The sequence below is a fragment of the Olea europaea genome, chromosome 10, assembly GCF_002742605.1.
Source record: "Olea europaea var. sylvestris chromosome 10, O_europaea_v1, whole genome shotgun sequence".
Lineage (NCBI taxonomy): Eukaryota > Viridiplantae > Streptophyta > Magnoliopsida > Lamiales > Oleaceae > Olea > Olea europaea.
In genome coordinates this window covers 27,495,506-27,511,510 of record NC_036246.1, presented here as the reverse complement: position 1 = coordinate 27,511,510, position 16,005 = coordinate 27,495,506, and the positions used below count along the sequence as shown (strand labels likewise).

Below are 16,005 nucleotides of genomic sequence, written 5' to 3'. Positions count from 1 at the left end.
AAGCAACTATATCATGGAGATTTATTAAATAATCATTGACTGTAATATCCTCAAATTATTTTAAAGTTATTGCAATCTATGAAGCAGATCGAAAATGTGTATGGTTGAGAAACGTAACCTATTATATCCAAGCATCATGGAGTCAACTTTAACAAAAGGTAGTCCAACAATTTCATATAAAGACAATACAACTTGTATTGCACAACTCAAAGGCGATTGTACCAAAAGTCACAGAACGAAGTATATTTCTCCAAAACTCTTTCATACACATAAGTTTTAAAAGAATGGTGACATCAATATCCAATAAATTTGCTTAAGTGATAACGTGGCCGATTTATTCACAAAAGCACTGTCGACATCTACATTCAAGATTTTGGTTCATGAGATTGGAATGAATCGACTCAAATATTTTCAGTTATCAATATTAGGGGGAGTAGCTGTACTATTTTTCCTTCACTTAAGCTTTAGACTATTGAGTTCTTTTAACAAGGTTTTAATGAGGTAGCATTTATTTTTAATATTCTAAAATAATTGTACATTTTTCCTTCGTTTGATTTTTGTGTCATTGGGGTTTTATCAAATAAGATTTTTATGAGGCATATATTTTATAATTGTCATTTAAGGGGAAGTTTTGTAAACGGTAAATTTATTATTGAATGACAATTGTACCCATATTATCTTAAAAATTATTATCGTTGTATCCCTAATTCTTTCTTGTAAATATCGGACTTTATTTCTTAATAAAATACATACAAATCTATTGACATTTTTTTCCTCTTTTCATAATATTTTTTTATGATTAATTAGGGACGTAAATAGGGAACATCTGGGATGTGAATTACAAACATGGGATTGTCAATTGGAGATGAATGTGATTTGGAGATGGACGTGAATTGAAAATGAATAATTCAACAAGCATTTATAATCATTTCTTTTTCGATGAGCAAGTGGTAACCATGAATAAAATTTAATACGCACTCATTTAATTAACTCCGAGTCAAAAAAAATTATTTTTTTTCCTTTTTTCTTTCTCTTTATATTTTGCTGATTTTGCCTAAATTTAATTCCAAAATGTGCCAATTGTGTCACATTGACAATTCTGTCACAGCTATTAAACATAATCATTCTTAATGATTCATGGGCGACTCATATTGATGTTAAGTGGTCATAGGGTTACATTTCAAAATTTAGTTATTAAATAGTAACACTGCCTATAGTTCGATGACCATTCATTCAACAACCAAATTTTAATTTATTACCTCGTTACGAAGTTGGTCTCTAGCCGTTAAATAGTCATAGTATCGAGGCTACGAAGCGAGTCATTCACGACTCATTAACCGTTACTTAAGTTCATGAATCTTCTAGAGAGCAGCTCTCTGCCCCCCTTCATGTCACATAAACTCTCATTTTTCTGAGCAAAATACATACAAGTTTATTGACATTTTTTCCTCTTTTCATAACATTTTTTTATGATTAATTAGGGACGTAAATAGGGAACTTCTAGAATGTGAATTACAAACATGGGATTGTCAATTGGAGATGGAAGTGATTTGGAAATGGACGTGAATTGAAAATGAATAATTCAATGTGCATTTGTAATCATTTATTTTTCTGTGAACAAGTGGTAACCATGAATAGAATTCAATACGCACTCATTTAATCAACTCCAAGTTAAAAAATTTCCTCTTTTCTTTGTCTTTCATATTTGTTGATTTGGCCTGAATTTAATTCCAAAATGTGCCATTGGAATTACTCCGTGTCACATTGACAATTCTGGTACAGCTATTAAACATAATCATTCTTACTGATTGATGGGCTACTCATATTGATGTTGAGTGTAGGGCTACATTTCAAAATTTAGTTATTAAATAGTAACACTGCCTATAGCTCGATAACCATTCATTCAACAACCAAATTTCAATTTATTACCTCATTACGAAGTTGGTCTCTAGCAGTTAAATAGTCATAGTATCGAGGCTACGAATCGGGTCATTTACGACTCATTAACTGTTACATAAGTGAACTCTTCTACACGTACAAACAAAGTTTTCTCAGAAAGGGTACAGAAAACTCACAATTCTCGGGCCCACACTGTGTATATTTTGAAAAACTTTTGTGACAAAATTTCTGTACACATGTCACGCACACTCCCATTTTCAGAGTAAAAGATGAAACATCTTATCGCAGAGAAACAAAAAGTATGATTGAAGGTAATCAATAAGATAGGGGAATGATTACGCAAGAATATAACAATAGAAAATGAAAAAGTGCGTAAGGGTGAGGATTGCGACTATATTGTTAAATTTATATTTTAGAAGGTTAAATTGGACACTGGCAATGAAGATATTTAAAAGTAAACATTTTTTATTTGATTATTACGAAAAACACTACATAAAAATAAAAATCGCCAGTTTCTTAAACGCGATTAGAGAGTTTTTATGTAAATAGTGAGAGGGGAACTATACTCATCGCATACCCAGTTTGTCATGAAAATTTTAATTCGTTCAAAACACTCTGGATTGGTTTTTGTTTTTCGTTGGGGACTAATTATTATATAAATAAATAAACATTTTTAAAAGTAAATAAATAGGGGAAATAGATGGTTAGACTTGGAAATGAAGGACGAATAACTTTTTCAATGTTGAGCGGTAAAGTAGTATGACTATAAATAAACTTTGCTCGTTTGAAACGAAGACAAGAAATATATTCTTTTTGTCATTTCATCAATTTCTTCCTCGATCAAAACCTCAACAAAAACAATAATCGCCAAAATGTTAGCCAACTATGAAGACGAGGATATTATTGAAGGGCACGTACATCTTGAAATGTGCATACTAGCAAGTATCTTAATTCATTGCCGTGCGGTAAAAATATTATGGTGGAGACATTACAAATTTACAATGATTGCCCTTTCAAGTGAGGGAGTCGAGAATAAAAGGATCAATAATTTCTTAACGTATTATTTGAGAGATCGTCCTCATGCAATTTTTAAATTAAATTACTATTAGGCTCCGTTTGATAGGCATTACTTTTCATGAAAAATGGAAATTAATTTCCATCTTGGCCAATTGTGAGTATTTGATTGCAAAAAATTTTCACTGAAAGTGAATTTCACAGTGCCTTCTCACACGCCTGTTTTCCTTGATTTGAAGGAATTTATTGGTGGGAAGGTGAATTCCATTTTTTTTTTTTTTTGCAATGGAAACAAATTTTAAGAATTATTCTAAAAAAATAGTTCCCTTTATTTGAAAATTTTTATGTAAAATAAAATCAAACGAATATTAAAAGATAGATGATTTTCTTGAATTTTTTTTGGCAATGGAAACAAATTCTAACTCCAATACTAGTAAATTTTATCCATTTCATTGACAATTTTCGTATAAAACAAAGTCAAACGAACACCAAACATACTTTTATTTCAACATTTTTCACGTGGATAATTATACCAATCAAACACAATAAATTGACAATTCTTAGAAAAATAATTTCTAGGCAATTCAATTATCTAAAATTCGTTTTCTTTCCACCTAAATTTCATCTTTGCGAATCCTTAGAATATTAGGGTCCGTTTGATTGCAAAGATGGAATTGAATTAAATTGAAAACGAATTCCAGGGAATTGAATTGCCTAGAAATTATTTTTTTGAAAATTGTAAATTATTGTGTTTGATTGGGATAATTTTTCATGTGAAAAATGTTGAAATAAAAGTGTTTTTTGATCTCCGTTTGACTTTATTTTACATGAAAATTATCAATTAAAAGGACATATTTTATTGGTATCGGGGATGAAATTTGTTTCCATTGCCAACACAAAAAAAAAAAAAAAATTTCAAGAAAATCATCTATCTTTTAATGTTCGTTTGACTTTGTTTTGCATGAAAATTGTCATTTAAAGGGAAATATTTTTTTACAATAATTCTTAGAATTTGTTTCCATTGCCATAAAAAAAATTAAAATTGAAAAAATAAAAAAAGTGCTACAATAACTGAGAATTTAAATTCTCCCCATTTTGGTGAGAATTGTAATTTAAGGAAAATATGGAAATTTGCTTACGTGGCATAAAATGTGGAATTCGAATTATAGGGAAAAGTTTGTCAAGTAAATAATAAAAAATTGAAAAATTGAAATTTGTTTTTCATTTTTCATGAAATTGGAATGCAATGAAACATAGCCTTAATTCTCTTCCATGAAAAACACAACCTGGATGGCACTACTATCTGTAAAAGTTAGTGAATAGAACTTGGCATTTCTCTCTCAATAACGTGTATGAATTGCCCATGTTACTAGTTAGAAGAAAGAGGGTGAAGTAGAATTCAAATAAAAACATAAAAAGTTTGTTTGTTTTTTCTTTTTCTCTTTTGTTGTCTTATCAATTTTGTCTTTCTTAAGGCTATTTTTAATGTTTATAACCCTCTAAGTCTAATTTAGTGCTTGTTTGGTAGGAATTTTGATAATTAATTTTTTGACTGTTAAAGAGAAGGTGAATCCTACCCGTAAGAAAAAAAATTCAAAAATAACGATTGAAATAGTAAAATAACAATAAAAAAATTGATTTTAATTGATTTTTAAGACCTATCAAACAAGTCCGTAGTCCGTTTTGAAGAAATTTCTCTTTAAAAAAACTAAGAAAAAAGAGAATAAAGAAATATATTATTTATCCTAATTTTTATCCTTTAGAATCAACTCGTCCCCCAAAAAACGTTGAGTTCTTGAACTCCGTCCCCTGTTCTCTCCGCCGCAAATCGCCGCTCCACCTCACGCGCCTTCGTTACCGGCTAGATCAAACATCCACCACCAGTTAACTTACCGCTACTGCTCATTCGCTGGCCATAAAAGGGTTGAGGAAAACCCCGTTTCCAGGTTCTCCAACCAAATTCCAAAAACCCATTATATAGATCAGTGATTATAAATGCAGTGCTCGTGAATTTCGATACACACGCACATTTCTATATCCTGTAGTCTGTATTTCTGTTTTGAGTTATATGCATTTCCGTAGAAAGTGGGTTTTAGATTGTTCTTTATTGTATTGATCTTATGGTGTCATTTATTTCAATTGGGCTGTGAATTAAGGATTTATTTTAAAATGGAAAGTATATTCATAATTTGGAATTATATATGATAGAAGTAAGTTCTATTGTATAAATTTTAATTTTTTTGGTGGGTTTATTGTGGTAATTGTAATAGCTGAAGCATTTAATATAAAGATCCTTTCTTGCTAGCTAGGATATATCAGAATAAATTGGATGCTTATCCTCTCTTGCATCTTGTTTTAGTTCTGACAGACAACGATTTATTTCCAAGTTCTTGATCTACTCTCTTTGAGATTCAATAAAAACCAATTTTATAAACTTGATTTTGTTTGTTTGGTTGAATGGGTGGGATGACTTTGTTAAGCTGCAAGTTTTCATGGTTGGAAATGGGAAATGGATCAAGTTTGTTTTCACAGTTGTTGTAACAACTATAACATTTTGGCTGTCATTTTGAATAATTAAGGATACAGTAGCTGAAGTTAATGATCTTGGGGGTAGTCTTTTATTGATGAGTGTTGGAGAGTTTCACAAGTACAGGTGCCATAGGACCAATTTTCAGCTTGAAGCTCTACGAGATTGGACTGAGGTGGGCTTACATAAGAAGATGGTTTGTGTAAAGAAAACAAGGCAAGGCTTACCATTAGATTAAATATGGACTGACATGGATTTTGGGATTTGTTTTAGCTGAAGTTATTAGCTCGTGGAGGAAGATTTACTGTTTGTTATCCATAGAAGAGATTTATCATATACAGTTGCTTTATTAGGTACTATAGAGTTGTAGAGTATGCTTGGTATTGACAGAATACATTAGCATCTGGATTCTGGAATCCATATTCTTTGAGGACTTGTGGATTTTCAAAAAGTTCAGCATGGAGATTCTAATTACTTGCCATTATTTTTACGAGAAATATACTTCATAGAAAGAGCAACATTGTAATTTAAATTTTTTTCAAAATCTTACATTTTCAATTTTATTTATCCCGTAATTTATTTTAACAGAAATCCTTATTATTTGTAATGTTTTAAATTTGACTATGATATATCTAGAGTATATAGCAAATTTTAACAGAAATCCTTATTATTTGTAACGTTTTAAATTTGACTATGATATGTCTAGAGTTCATAGCAAATACGTTGTTGTTGCCTGTAAATAAGCTCACCATGTACGGGGTATAATCAGTCCTTTTCAATATCCTTAGATCTTTTCTCATTGAGAGCTCTATTTTATTTTTTGGTGCATTCCAACATTTCTGAGCAATTTATGCTGTGTAAACTGGCACGGTCTATAGCAATTGAAAGCTCGTTGGGTTGCTTGTGAACCAAAAGTTTATAGTTTCTCAGTCACAAAATATAGTGCTTACACCTGTCAGTTTGATGCTTACTTTTATCTTAAATGGATGTGCAGATCGTTTGGCTAATGGTTACTTTTAACTAATAGCTCGAAAAAATTGTACTTCTAAGAATTTTGACTTACGATTTAGATATAACTGCTTGCATCTGTCAGCTATAACCGAAAATTTTGAAGAATTTTGATTTATGACTTTATCTAATTGTCTCAATCAAGATATCTGCTGCCTACGAAGCTCAAATTGTAATGACTCTAATTGTGTTTGTTATGGGGGATCCCTCAATAATTATCAGAAAGGAGAGTTGTTGTAATTTCAAGAACAAGAGGGGGAGCTGTCAAACTTGTTTATTCAGGAAAAAGTTATTGCCAACTTTAGCGTCCGTTTGAGCCCCTTTCTAGGGGAAAATGAGTTTTGTAATATTGATTTTTTTGGAGTGTATGTGGTTAAAAAGTATGAATTTTTTTTGTTGGAAGAGTGCGTCGCAGGAAATGAGTTCAGGAAAAAATGAGTTTTCAAAGAATGGAGTTCAAACAGGGGCTTAAATTCTGTCTTGCATAATATTTGTTAATAATTCTATTCTTCAGTAATATTTATAGCCTGGAAGCTAAATTTACAAACCTGTTATTGTTTCTTTGCAAATTTCAATAGAATTAAAATGTAGTCAGTTTTTTGTTAGTTCTATTCTTATTTTCTTCCTCAATGTTGTATCTAATGGTGCAGAAGCCTTTGGTGAAGGGGGTCACTTTCGTCTGAGTTTTCTCTTCTACTCTTGCTAGCAGGAGTTTCGAAACTTCCTTCTTCCAAATCAGTAACTTGGGCGCTATATTGTTGAAATTGGTGAAATCTCTTTCCCTTGAAAACTAAACCCGACCTAAAAAAATTGGGTCAGGGTACAAGGAACTACAGGGATGCAAATTTTCATCACAGAAAATCACAATTAATGTCACTTTTACTACAGCGTTTGAGATGGATGATACCTGGTTTTAATAGATCAGCAACAGTAAATCCGAAGAGGTTGGAGAATACTGATGTGAAGCCTTTGCCTCTTCTCTTGCCAGAGCAGAAGCTACAACTACCAGTGAATCCCAACAATCTCAAGACTAATTATAAAAAGTCTAATAAGCCAATGTTGGATGCTGTGCATGAGATTGCCATTTATATTCATCGATTTCACAACCTAGACCTATTTCAGCAAGGGTAAGCATAAAACTGAGTTGACTTCCTTTTCTTTCATTTTCTTTTTCACTATTTGGTTATGTTGATCCAGCATTTGTTTCCAATTTTCAGATGGTATCAGATTAAGATTACAATGAGGTGGGAAGATGGTGATTATGGTTCTTTGGTAACTCCAGCTAGAGTTATTCAATATGAAGGTACCGAGTACTTTTTTGGTTTGTGATCCCCTTTTTATTTCTCAATTGGTCACTTGCCTGGATCTGTTTCACCGAATTTTGTTTGATGAACAAATCTAAGGACTACACTTATTACCAAATTAACTTTTATCCGTACAGCTCCTGAATTGGGGTCTGGGGGGGGGGGGGAAGTGTGGGGGGGGGGGGGGGGGGGGGGGGGATATTGAAAACTGAATAATGGTATATACATATTTTGGAGACAAGTGGTATAACTCGTCTAGTGCAGCCAAAAATTGAAGGAAAATGATGTCATGAATTGAAATAATCTTTCAGAATGGCAATTATCCTTCTTAGAAGAGATGTCAACACTTATTTGGTTTAGGTAGATCATATACAGTGCTGCCCTTTCTGACATAAGTTTGTTAAAGACCACTTTTGAGAGATGTAACATTAGTCTCTCATATCCTTTAAACGTGCTTGAATGCATATATACCTTCAGATTTCAGTGCTATTGGTGTATCACAGCAACTGAATGCGTATTATGGTTACCAGGGTCCATCCACGTTAGCTGTTATTCTGAAATTTGAGCTCATGTATGCTCCTGTACTTGAGAAGAGGTTAGTGGATAATATCTATATTTTCAATGTCTCCGTATGAAGTAAATATTTAAGCACATTAAACTTCACTTAGGCTCTGTACTTGGTGATTTTAGAACACAATTTGCAGGTCTAATTTGCAGGTGTCATTGGATGCAAGCCCAACTGCAGTCCATGAATTTCGGCTCCCCCCTAAAGCTCTTTTGGGGTTGCATTCCTATTGCCCTGTTCATTTTGATGCTTTTCATGCTGTGTTAGTTGATATAACTGTACATTCGTGCATGCTGAAAAGTGAGGTTTCCTCTGCTTCCCTGGAAGTACCTAGGTTTGTCGTAACTTCCGTTTTTTTTGGTAGCAACTTCCGTTTCCTAGGTATTAGATTTAATTTTTCTTTTATGTATCAAAAATCATTTTTGGTGTTTCTTTGATTACCTATTGATTCTTTGCAACTCAAAGAAGCTTTTGTCTCATTTTTTGAATAGACTTTTTAATATCATGTTTTTTTGTTGAATTGAATATGTTGAACTGATGAAGGCATTTCTATCCTTTCAGTGATTCTGGAGCTGATGAAGATGCTATTGTTGGAGATCGCGATAAGTCAAAACACGTTAAGTAGTATTCCAGGATGAATGTTCTATAGTCAACTTTTCCTTGCTCTTCCTGTTGAACAGAATTCACACTTAATGTGTTTATTTCAATTTTTTGGTTGGATAATTTTTTTTTTCTATTACTTTTCTGTAATCTGCAATTCTATCGTTGATAGTAGATTTCTTCACTTCCATAAATTCTAAAGTATCTTGAGATAATATATAAAGTAGCCCTTTAGACACCATTTTAACAATTCTGTTGTTGAAATCATAGATCCTTTCTATATTGACAATGCTTTCTACTGTTCTATTATTATTATTTTTGTAATTTTTTAATTATGTGATCTGTATGCTATCACATCACTTGACCACCGTTTTGAATCAATGTTACGTACCATTGAATTTGCAGTTCCCAACATACAGAAATTTCTATTTGAGTTGCTTCTGGTCATATGCAGACCAAAATTTTTGTTGACATTTGTTGTGTTTCTAAAACAGGACATGCTTGTCAAAGAATTATCAAGTGCTCGTGACATACTCATTGAAGAGCTACAAAAGCTTAGCAAGGCTATCAATCAACCAATTGATATGAAAGATGTTAACAGATTATATGCTATCAATCCAAGATCTGATCTGGAAAAACCCAATGCTGAAAGTTCTGGAAAAATTTCGAACGAGCTCCAAAATGTTTCCGAGGTCCTTTTATTGATTTGATGCTATTAAAATTTCCTCATACCTGTTGCGCTTTTGCCGCTTCAAAATATTTTGTAACTGTTTCTAATGTCACGTTTTGTTGGGAGCCATCATCATCAGTTATTTGTTGCTTGAACAGAAACCAAATGGTGGGGTTGATTTTCATGTAGATGATTTTCCACATTCCTTATCTAAGGGCACATCTAGCCCTTTTGATTCAATTGGAAATCAAGTATTCTACCTATGGAGTATTTTTCTGAATTTTCACAGGTTTGTTTTTACCCTTCATACTCCATTTTATCGAACAAATATACAGGTCATTTTCTACTTTTTGTAACACAGCCTTTTAGTTCAATTTTTTTTTTTTCCATTCCTTAAAATTTACATAAACTAGTATAAAAGATGTTTTTTTAATGGTCAGAGTCAGTTTTATCCTCTTCATAATGGATTTGTATAAGAATTGAGTTATAAAAGTTTTTACTCGTCATGGGACATAGGAAAATATTTAAAATATTTTCTTGATGTGGAGCAAGAAGTGCAAGGTATTTTGGGGTTTTAATTCCTAGAGATGATTATGGTATAGTCAAGAGTGAGAACGGTGAAATTTTAAATTGTCAATTACTCCTCATGTGTGATATGGTTACAGTGATGGATTCTGAAGGAAATTTTTTGTAGAGAACATTTATAGCATGTTTGGTTGAGAGGACTGAATGGCACTACATAGTACTACACAAGAAAAAGAAGCTAAAATTTTGCTTATTATATATTCCAACACTATGTATCAAACATGCACTTAAGAGTGTTTACTACTTCTAAGAACGTAAAAGTTGTGCTTAAATCGAGTCAAAAGATGATGTTGATAGATGGCTCTCATTGAATGTTGTATTTCAAGAAAATCACAATACAGGGGATCCGGATTTTATGCTTTTGCACTTATCTTTTAATATGAAGAACTTTAGAATCAGGCGAGTTCAAGCAAATCAGGGGAAAAGACAAACGTTTCTGTTTTATTATTTAGTGGCTTTGGATTTATAGCTCAAAGAAATCAAGATAAAGATATATAGAGTAGAGATCTGGTGAACAGTATTCAACAGCACTGCTCACAGATTTCGTGAAGTTTTTGCTTGTTAAAGGTTTGAGTTCCATAAATAAAGAAAGAAAACTAGACATGGCACTTAGATCCCATGGCATCACATGGTTTCATTGAATCTTGCAGTCAAAATAACTTTTCAAATCAGTTGTCCATTTTGTTTCAGAAGCAATATAAGAATTTAAAAACTTCAAATGACAAGAATACCAAGTTAATTTGTCCTAGGCATGCGAAGATTGATAAAACCATACTTAACCCCAAGAAACCCTTTTCTCCAGGATTTCTGCAAAATTTTATGTGTGACCTCATAAAAATTACTTTATCAAAAAAGTCAGATTTGATTTAATTAGTTGAAGTGCTAATTTAAATGATCAAATATCTTCAAGAAAGCGTGCAATATTCCCAACTTTCTCCCTTTATACTCACTTTTATTGCCTGCATTAATGGTCTTGCATGTATAGCATCATAAGGATTTACTGGAAAATCACCAGCCCATGATGAACTACCGCTTCAAACTTTCTTCCTTGGTCGTTCTCCAGTGGCAGGCTGCCTCATTGTGCCTGCAGATCCTAGGCATGAAGTTGCCAGACAAGGGCAGATAGTATAGAATTTTGGGGACCACATTCTTGGAAAGGGAGAGATACTGAATTTGTTACAAATATTTGTAGTATTATATTTTGATCGTCACTGAAAGGTAAGAGTAAATTGCTCGCTGAATGAGTTTGACATCTGGACCCTTCTTATGAGTCTTATTTGAGGTGTAGACTTGGTGTAAATTTCTAATGTGTTGAAACTTGGAATTATGACATATGAAACTTACTATGGAGAAAAAAACAATTATTATTTCCCCGTTGTTCATTTCGTGTAATTGTTAAGACGGATAATTTTATCAGTGCTTGCCAATGAGTGCATCAGTTCAGATACTGATCCTATTTTGACTTTCCAGGGCTAACAAAACAAAGATCCTTGAATTTTTGTGTAACCAATGGGCTATTGATCGTAAAGCTGAATGGTCAATCTGGATGGTTCACACTAAGGTCGAGATGCCTCATCAGTATATAAGGAGTGAGGTGGCTGAGTCTTCTTACCATGCATTACATGGTAGAGCACCCGTTCTACGGAAGCTAACTGGCGATGTAATTGCACCAACATTTCTAACTTCTTATTTGTTCATCATCAGCAATTCTTCTCTTAGCTTTATATTCCGGGGTTTTATTTATTTTTTCTAGTGATCTATGCAGCCTGTCCAGACTGCGGCTATGCGAGCAGAGCTTCATAGGCGAAGTATTGCACAAATGAGGGTGAGTTCTTATAAAGAGCGCAAATTAATATTATCTTCAGTGCATTGGGTGTTTGAGCAGGTATTGCTTCTTAACAGATCAACAATCGGTGTATTCAAGATATGCATATATTTGGAGATCCATCTCGTATCCCCATTGTAATTGTAGAACGTGTTGTGGACGTACCTTTGCGTTCAGGCAGTGGAAATTCTTACTTCAGCCAACTGGACCAAAAAGGTAGAAGCAGTCTGATCTCTGGCGGTGACTCTACTCCCACAAACAAGTTATCTGTTGCCAGCAATCGTCAAAGCAGTCGTGTCCTGAAGATTGTAGTTTTTGTCCATGGATTTCAGGCATGTTAATAATACCTACGGCATAATGAATTCACAGTCCTTTTAGCTTGTCTTTATCACCATTTTATGCTTGTATTGTGCATTACCTATTAAAGTTTAATACTCCAAAAACTTCTCTATTAGATTGCTGGTCAGTGGTTCAAAATTTGTTGAAAGTTACTTATTATTGTGTTGTCTTATGTGTGGCGTCTAAAGAATCTAGGTGTGATAAATTCTCTGTAACCTAGCTAATTGTACTTTACACATGGTAGCACGACAATGACCCAGAAGTGAAGAGTAACCCACATTCTATTTGGAGTGGAATCTCTGTAATCACACAAGAAATAGATATTGGGCTATAAATAATCAAGGAGCCTACTTAGAGATATTGTTAAATTGTGTTATGATCATGCAGGTCTATACTACTTTTACATTCTGTAGCATAAACAACTTTTATCGGCTTATTTTGACTTTTATGATGTTTCTTGTTGTGACAGAGAAAAAGTAAAGTTAGTTTTATTTGTTGTATTGCATTGAATTTCTACAAGTTATTGCTCTAGGTATATAAAATTTCTTTCCCAATGTTGACGTGTACAGGGACATCATCTGGATTTACGGCTTGTCCGGAATCAATGGCTCCTGTTAGATCCCAAGGTAGAGTTTCTTATGTCAGAGGTTAATGAAGAGAAAACTTCTGGAGACTTTAGGGAAATGGGACAAAGATTGGCACAGGAAGTTGTATCTTTTGTGAAAAAGAAGATGGACAAATTCTCAAGATCTGGAGTCCTCAGAACTATTAAGCTTAGCTTTGTTGGACATTCGATTGGAAACATTATTTTGAGAACTGCGTTAACAGGTTTGATGCTGAAGCTTGAGGGGTTTCTCCAGTTATCTTGAATGTTTCTAAATATTTCTCTACTTTTGCAGATAGCATTATGGAACCATATCTGAGATACCTGCATACTTATCTCTCTATTTCTGGACCACATCTAGGTTACCTATACAGTTCAAACTCTTTATTTAATGGTGGTTTATGGCTCTTGAAAAAGCTCAAGGGCACACAGTGCATTCATCAGCTGACTTTTACAGATGATCCTGATCTTCAAAATACTTTCTTGTACAAACTTAGCAAGGTACTGTTTGACTCCACATTCCCCTTAGTATGTGTGTTTCTGTTTTTATCAAGTGCGAACAGGTAATTAAAATTCCATATGGACCCAGCTGGATGAGATGTTGAGAAGGTCAAAATTGAGTTCCAGGCATTCAGAATGTGTTTTTTGAATCATTGTGTCCAAATTCTTTTTCATTTTCGATGCGTTGAACCTTATGTTATCTCCCACAATGTTTATAAGCTACCAGCATTAGAATTTACCTTGACTGAAAAAAAAAAATGACAGTTTCTACTTTCTTTCTTGCCCATTGATGTTCGTATACTTTTTCTCCATATTACTCAGGAAAAGACGTTGGAGAATTTCAGGAATATCATTCTGTTATCTTCACCCCAGGTATTTTACTTTGACATTTTTTTGAGTTCTTTTTATAGACCATTCAATGGTTGTCCCACACTTTCTTGTTCCTTTTCTTGTTCATTGTCAAATAGTTACATTCCTATGTCACATGGAGTACCACCATGTTGTGATAATGGACACATAGGCAGGACCCTTTCGAGTACATTGTTTTATGTGAGTAATTTAGTCTTGCTAGAGGGTTACTTGAGTGCAACAAAAACACTATGGCATGTCATAGGAAGAAAAGGAACCTGAAATCTGGTCCACTGTATTTTCTAATCTTATCTAATCATACGCACCAAACAATCTCTTCCTGAACTTAGAGTTTCCCAGAAATGACTTCGTATTCTAACTATTTGATGGTTACGTGCTCTCAGGATGGTTATGTTCCATATCATTCTGCTAGAGTTGAAATGTGCCCAGCATCTTCAGGCGACTCCTCAAAAAAAGGCAAAGCTTTTCTGGAGATGCTTAACAATTGCTTGGACCAAATACGTGCACCATCTTTTGAGAACCGGGTATTCATGCGATGTGATGTTAATTTTGACATCTCGTTGCAAGGGAGAAACCTCAATACCATAATTGGACGGGCCGCTCATATAGAGTTCCTCGAAACAGATGTCTTTGCAAGGTTTATAATGTGGTCCTTCCCAGATTTGTTCCGTTGATTGCAGGGGCTATTAACATTTGCCATGCATCTGCATAATGTATTCTTGAGCCTCAATCGAGCACCATCGAACCTCCAACTTTTTAACACGAGGAACGATGTTATCACTGAATCTTCGGGACGGTTTTCCTAAAGATAGAGTTTCATCTTCTCGACATCCAGACTTGCAGGTACAATGAAATATCCCGCAATGTAAATTATTTGCTATATGTGCTTCATTTCGAGATCTTCCAACTTTAGCAGGCAGTTTAAAACTTAGAGGTGCAGGGTAAATTAGTGGTTTTTTGTTTTTGTTTTTTCCCCACATAGAAATGTATATGGTATATTCGATGGTGATAAATGTAACGCACCACGACATAGTATTGCATTACGAAATCGAGCATGTGTTAATTTTATTTACATCAGAAGTCAGTTTGCACTGTATCAGTATCAAACTTAATAAAAGATTATGATTAGACTGGTTTTATGCTGCTTGTGTGGTTCTGAGGTGAAATATTTTCAGTTTGTGACAATGTAACGTAGATTATAGTGTTGGATCCATAGTTTTCATAGTTTCTTAGAAGTGCTTTTGAATTCGTAAATCAATAATAAAACGCCATGACTAAGGCTCGTACACTTCGTTTTTCGTTTATCTTTGGCTGATATGGTTTCATGGGCAGATGTTGGAAGTTGGTTGTGTTATGAAATTTAACTGTATAATCAGAAATTTGGTGTCGTCGAGATGAAGTTGATTTTGTATTTAATGTTTGGTTGTCTTCGTTAGTACATATCGTACACAATAGAAGTTGTATTAACGATAGTAGTTGAGTCAAGAGATTGACAAAGATACATGGAAACATTTTGTTCCGTTCTTGTGCCATTTGAGATTATTGGATTACGAATGATTGATCCCATCACCATTAGAGGAAAATAATTGTAGCAAATAATTGGTTTTAAGTGAGATTTACAAAGATATATGTGGATCTTTTATTGAATTTTGCTATTTGTACATAAAAATGGTACATAATAGTTATCGAAAATGATGTAGAGTGAAAAAGATTGAATGAAAAAGTTAACTATATTTTAAATTGGCAAATAATAGAGTGCTATGTAGACATTATGTAAATTTTGATGTACACATTGTAAGGTTTTTATTTTATTTTATGTGGGTAGTAGATTCATGATTTTTGCTTATAAATTATCGGATGTCAAATCAATCTGTGTGAAAACAATTTAAACTTTTGAAGTCTCTTTTTAGTTATTCTAGGAGGAGACGGTAATAAACTTTAGGATCCGTTTGATTACAAAAATGAAATTTAGGTGAAAAGAAAATGAATTTTAGGGAATTGAATTAATGGATAATTATTTTTCTGAGAATTGTAAATTATTGTGTTTGATTGATATAATTTTTCACGTGAAAAATATTTAATTTAAAGTATTTTTTGGTGTTCATTTGACTTTGTTTTATATGAAAAATATCTATTAAAGGAATTGAATTTATTGGTATTGATGAAATTTGTTTCCATTGCTAAAAAAAAAAAAA

The 16,005-nt window shown here is 33.2% G+C and overlaps 2 protein-coding genes across 2 annotated transcripts in view; both read left to right on the top strand.

Annotated features, from left to right (window-relative positions):
• Positions 1–4,664: 4,664 nt before the first annotated feature.
• LOC111400480 lies at positions 4,665–14,953 on the top strand. Its single transcript, XM_023027894.1, has 16 exons — positions 4,665–4,859; positions 7,099–7,575; positions 7,666–7,751; positions 7,890–7,902; positions 8,204–8,347; positions 8,457–8,651; positions 8,879–8,933; positions 9,253–9,609; positions 9,746–9,876; positions 11,643–11,832; positions 11,938–11,997; positions 12,075–12,329; positions 12,906–13,164; positions 13,236–13,441; positions 13,763–13,813; positions 14,194–14,953. Exons 2-16 carry the CDS (start codon positions 7,319–7,321, stop codon positions 14,482–14,484), a joined length of 2,550 nt encoding a protein of 849 aa, XP_022883662.1. The 5' UTR covers positions 4,665–4,859; positions 7,099–7,318; the 3' UTR covers positions 14,485–14,953.
• LOC111400479 (protein FAM135A-like) overlaps positions 14,582–16,005 on the top strand; it is a 10,301-nt gene continuing 8,877 nt past the window's right edge. The window contains exon 1 of the mRNA XM_023027893.1: positions 14,582–14,653. Within this exon, the coding sequence (XP_022883661.1) occupies positions 14,582–14,653 (72 nt within the window). The remainder of the gene's footprint in view (positions 14,654–16,005) is intronic.

Excerpts from the sequence above, each read along its gene's own strand:
- LOC111400480 (XM_023027894.1), top strand. The coding sequence starts at position 7,319 with ATGTCACTTTTACTACAGCGTTTGAGATGGATGATACCTGGTTTTAAT. Across the intron at positions 8,348-8,456 it reads GCTCCTGTACTTGAGAAGAG|GTCTAATTTGCAGGTGTCAT; the intron begins GTTAGTGGATAA and ends CACAATTTGCAG. Across the intron at positions 11,998-12,074 it reads GAAGTATTGCACAAATGAGG|ATCAACAATCGGTGTATTCA; the intron begins GTGAGTTCTTAT and ends GCTTCTTAACAG.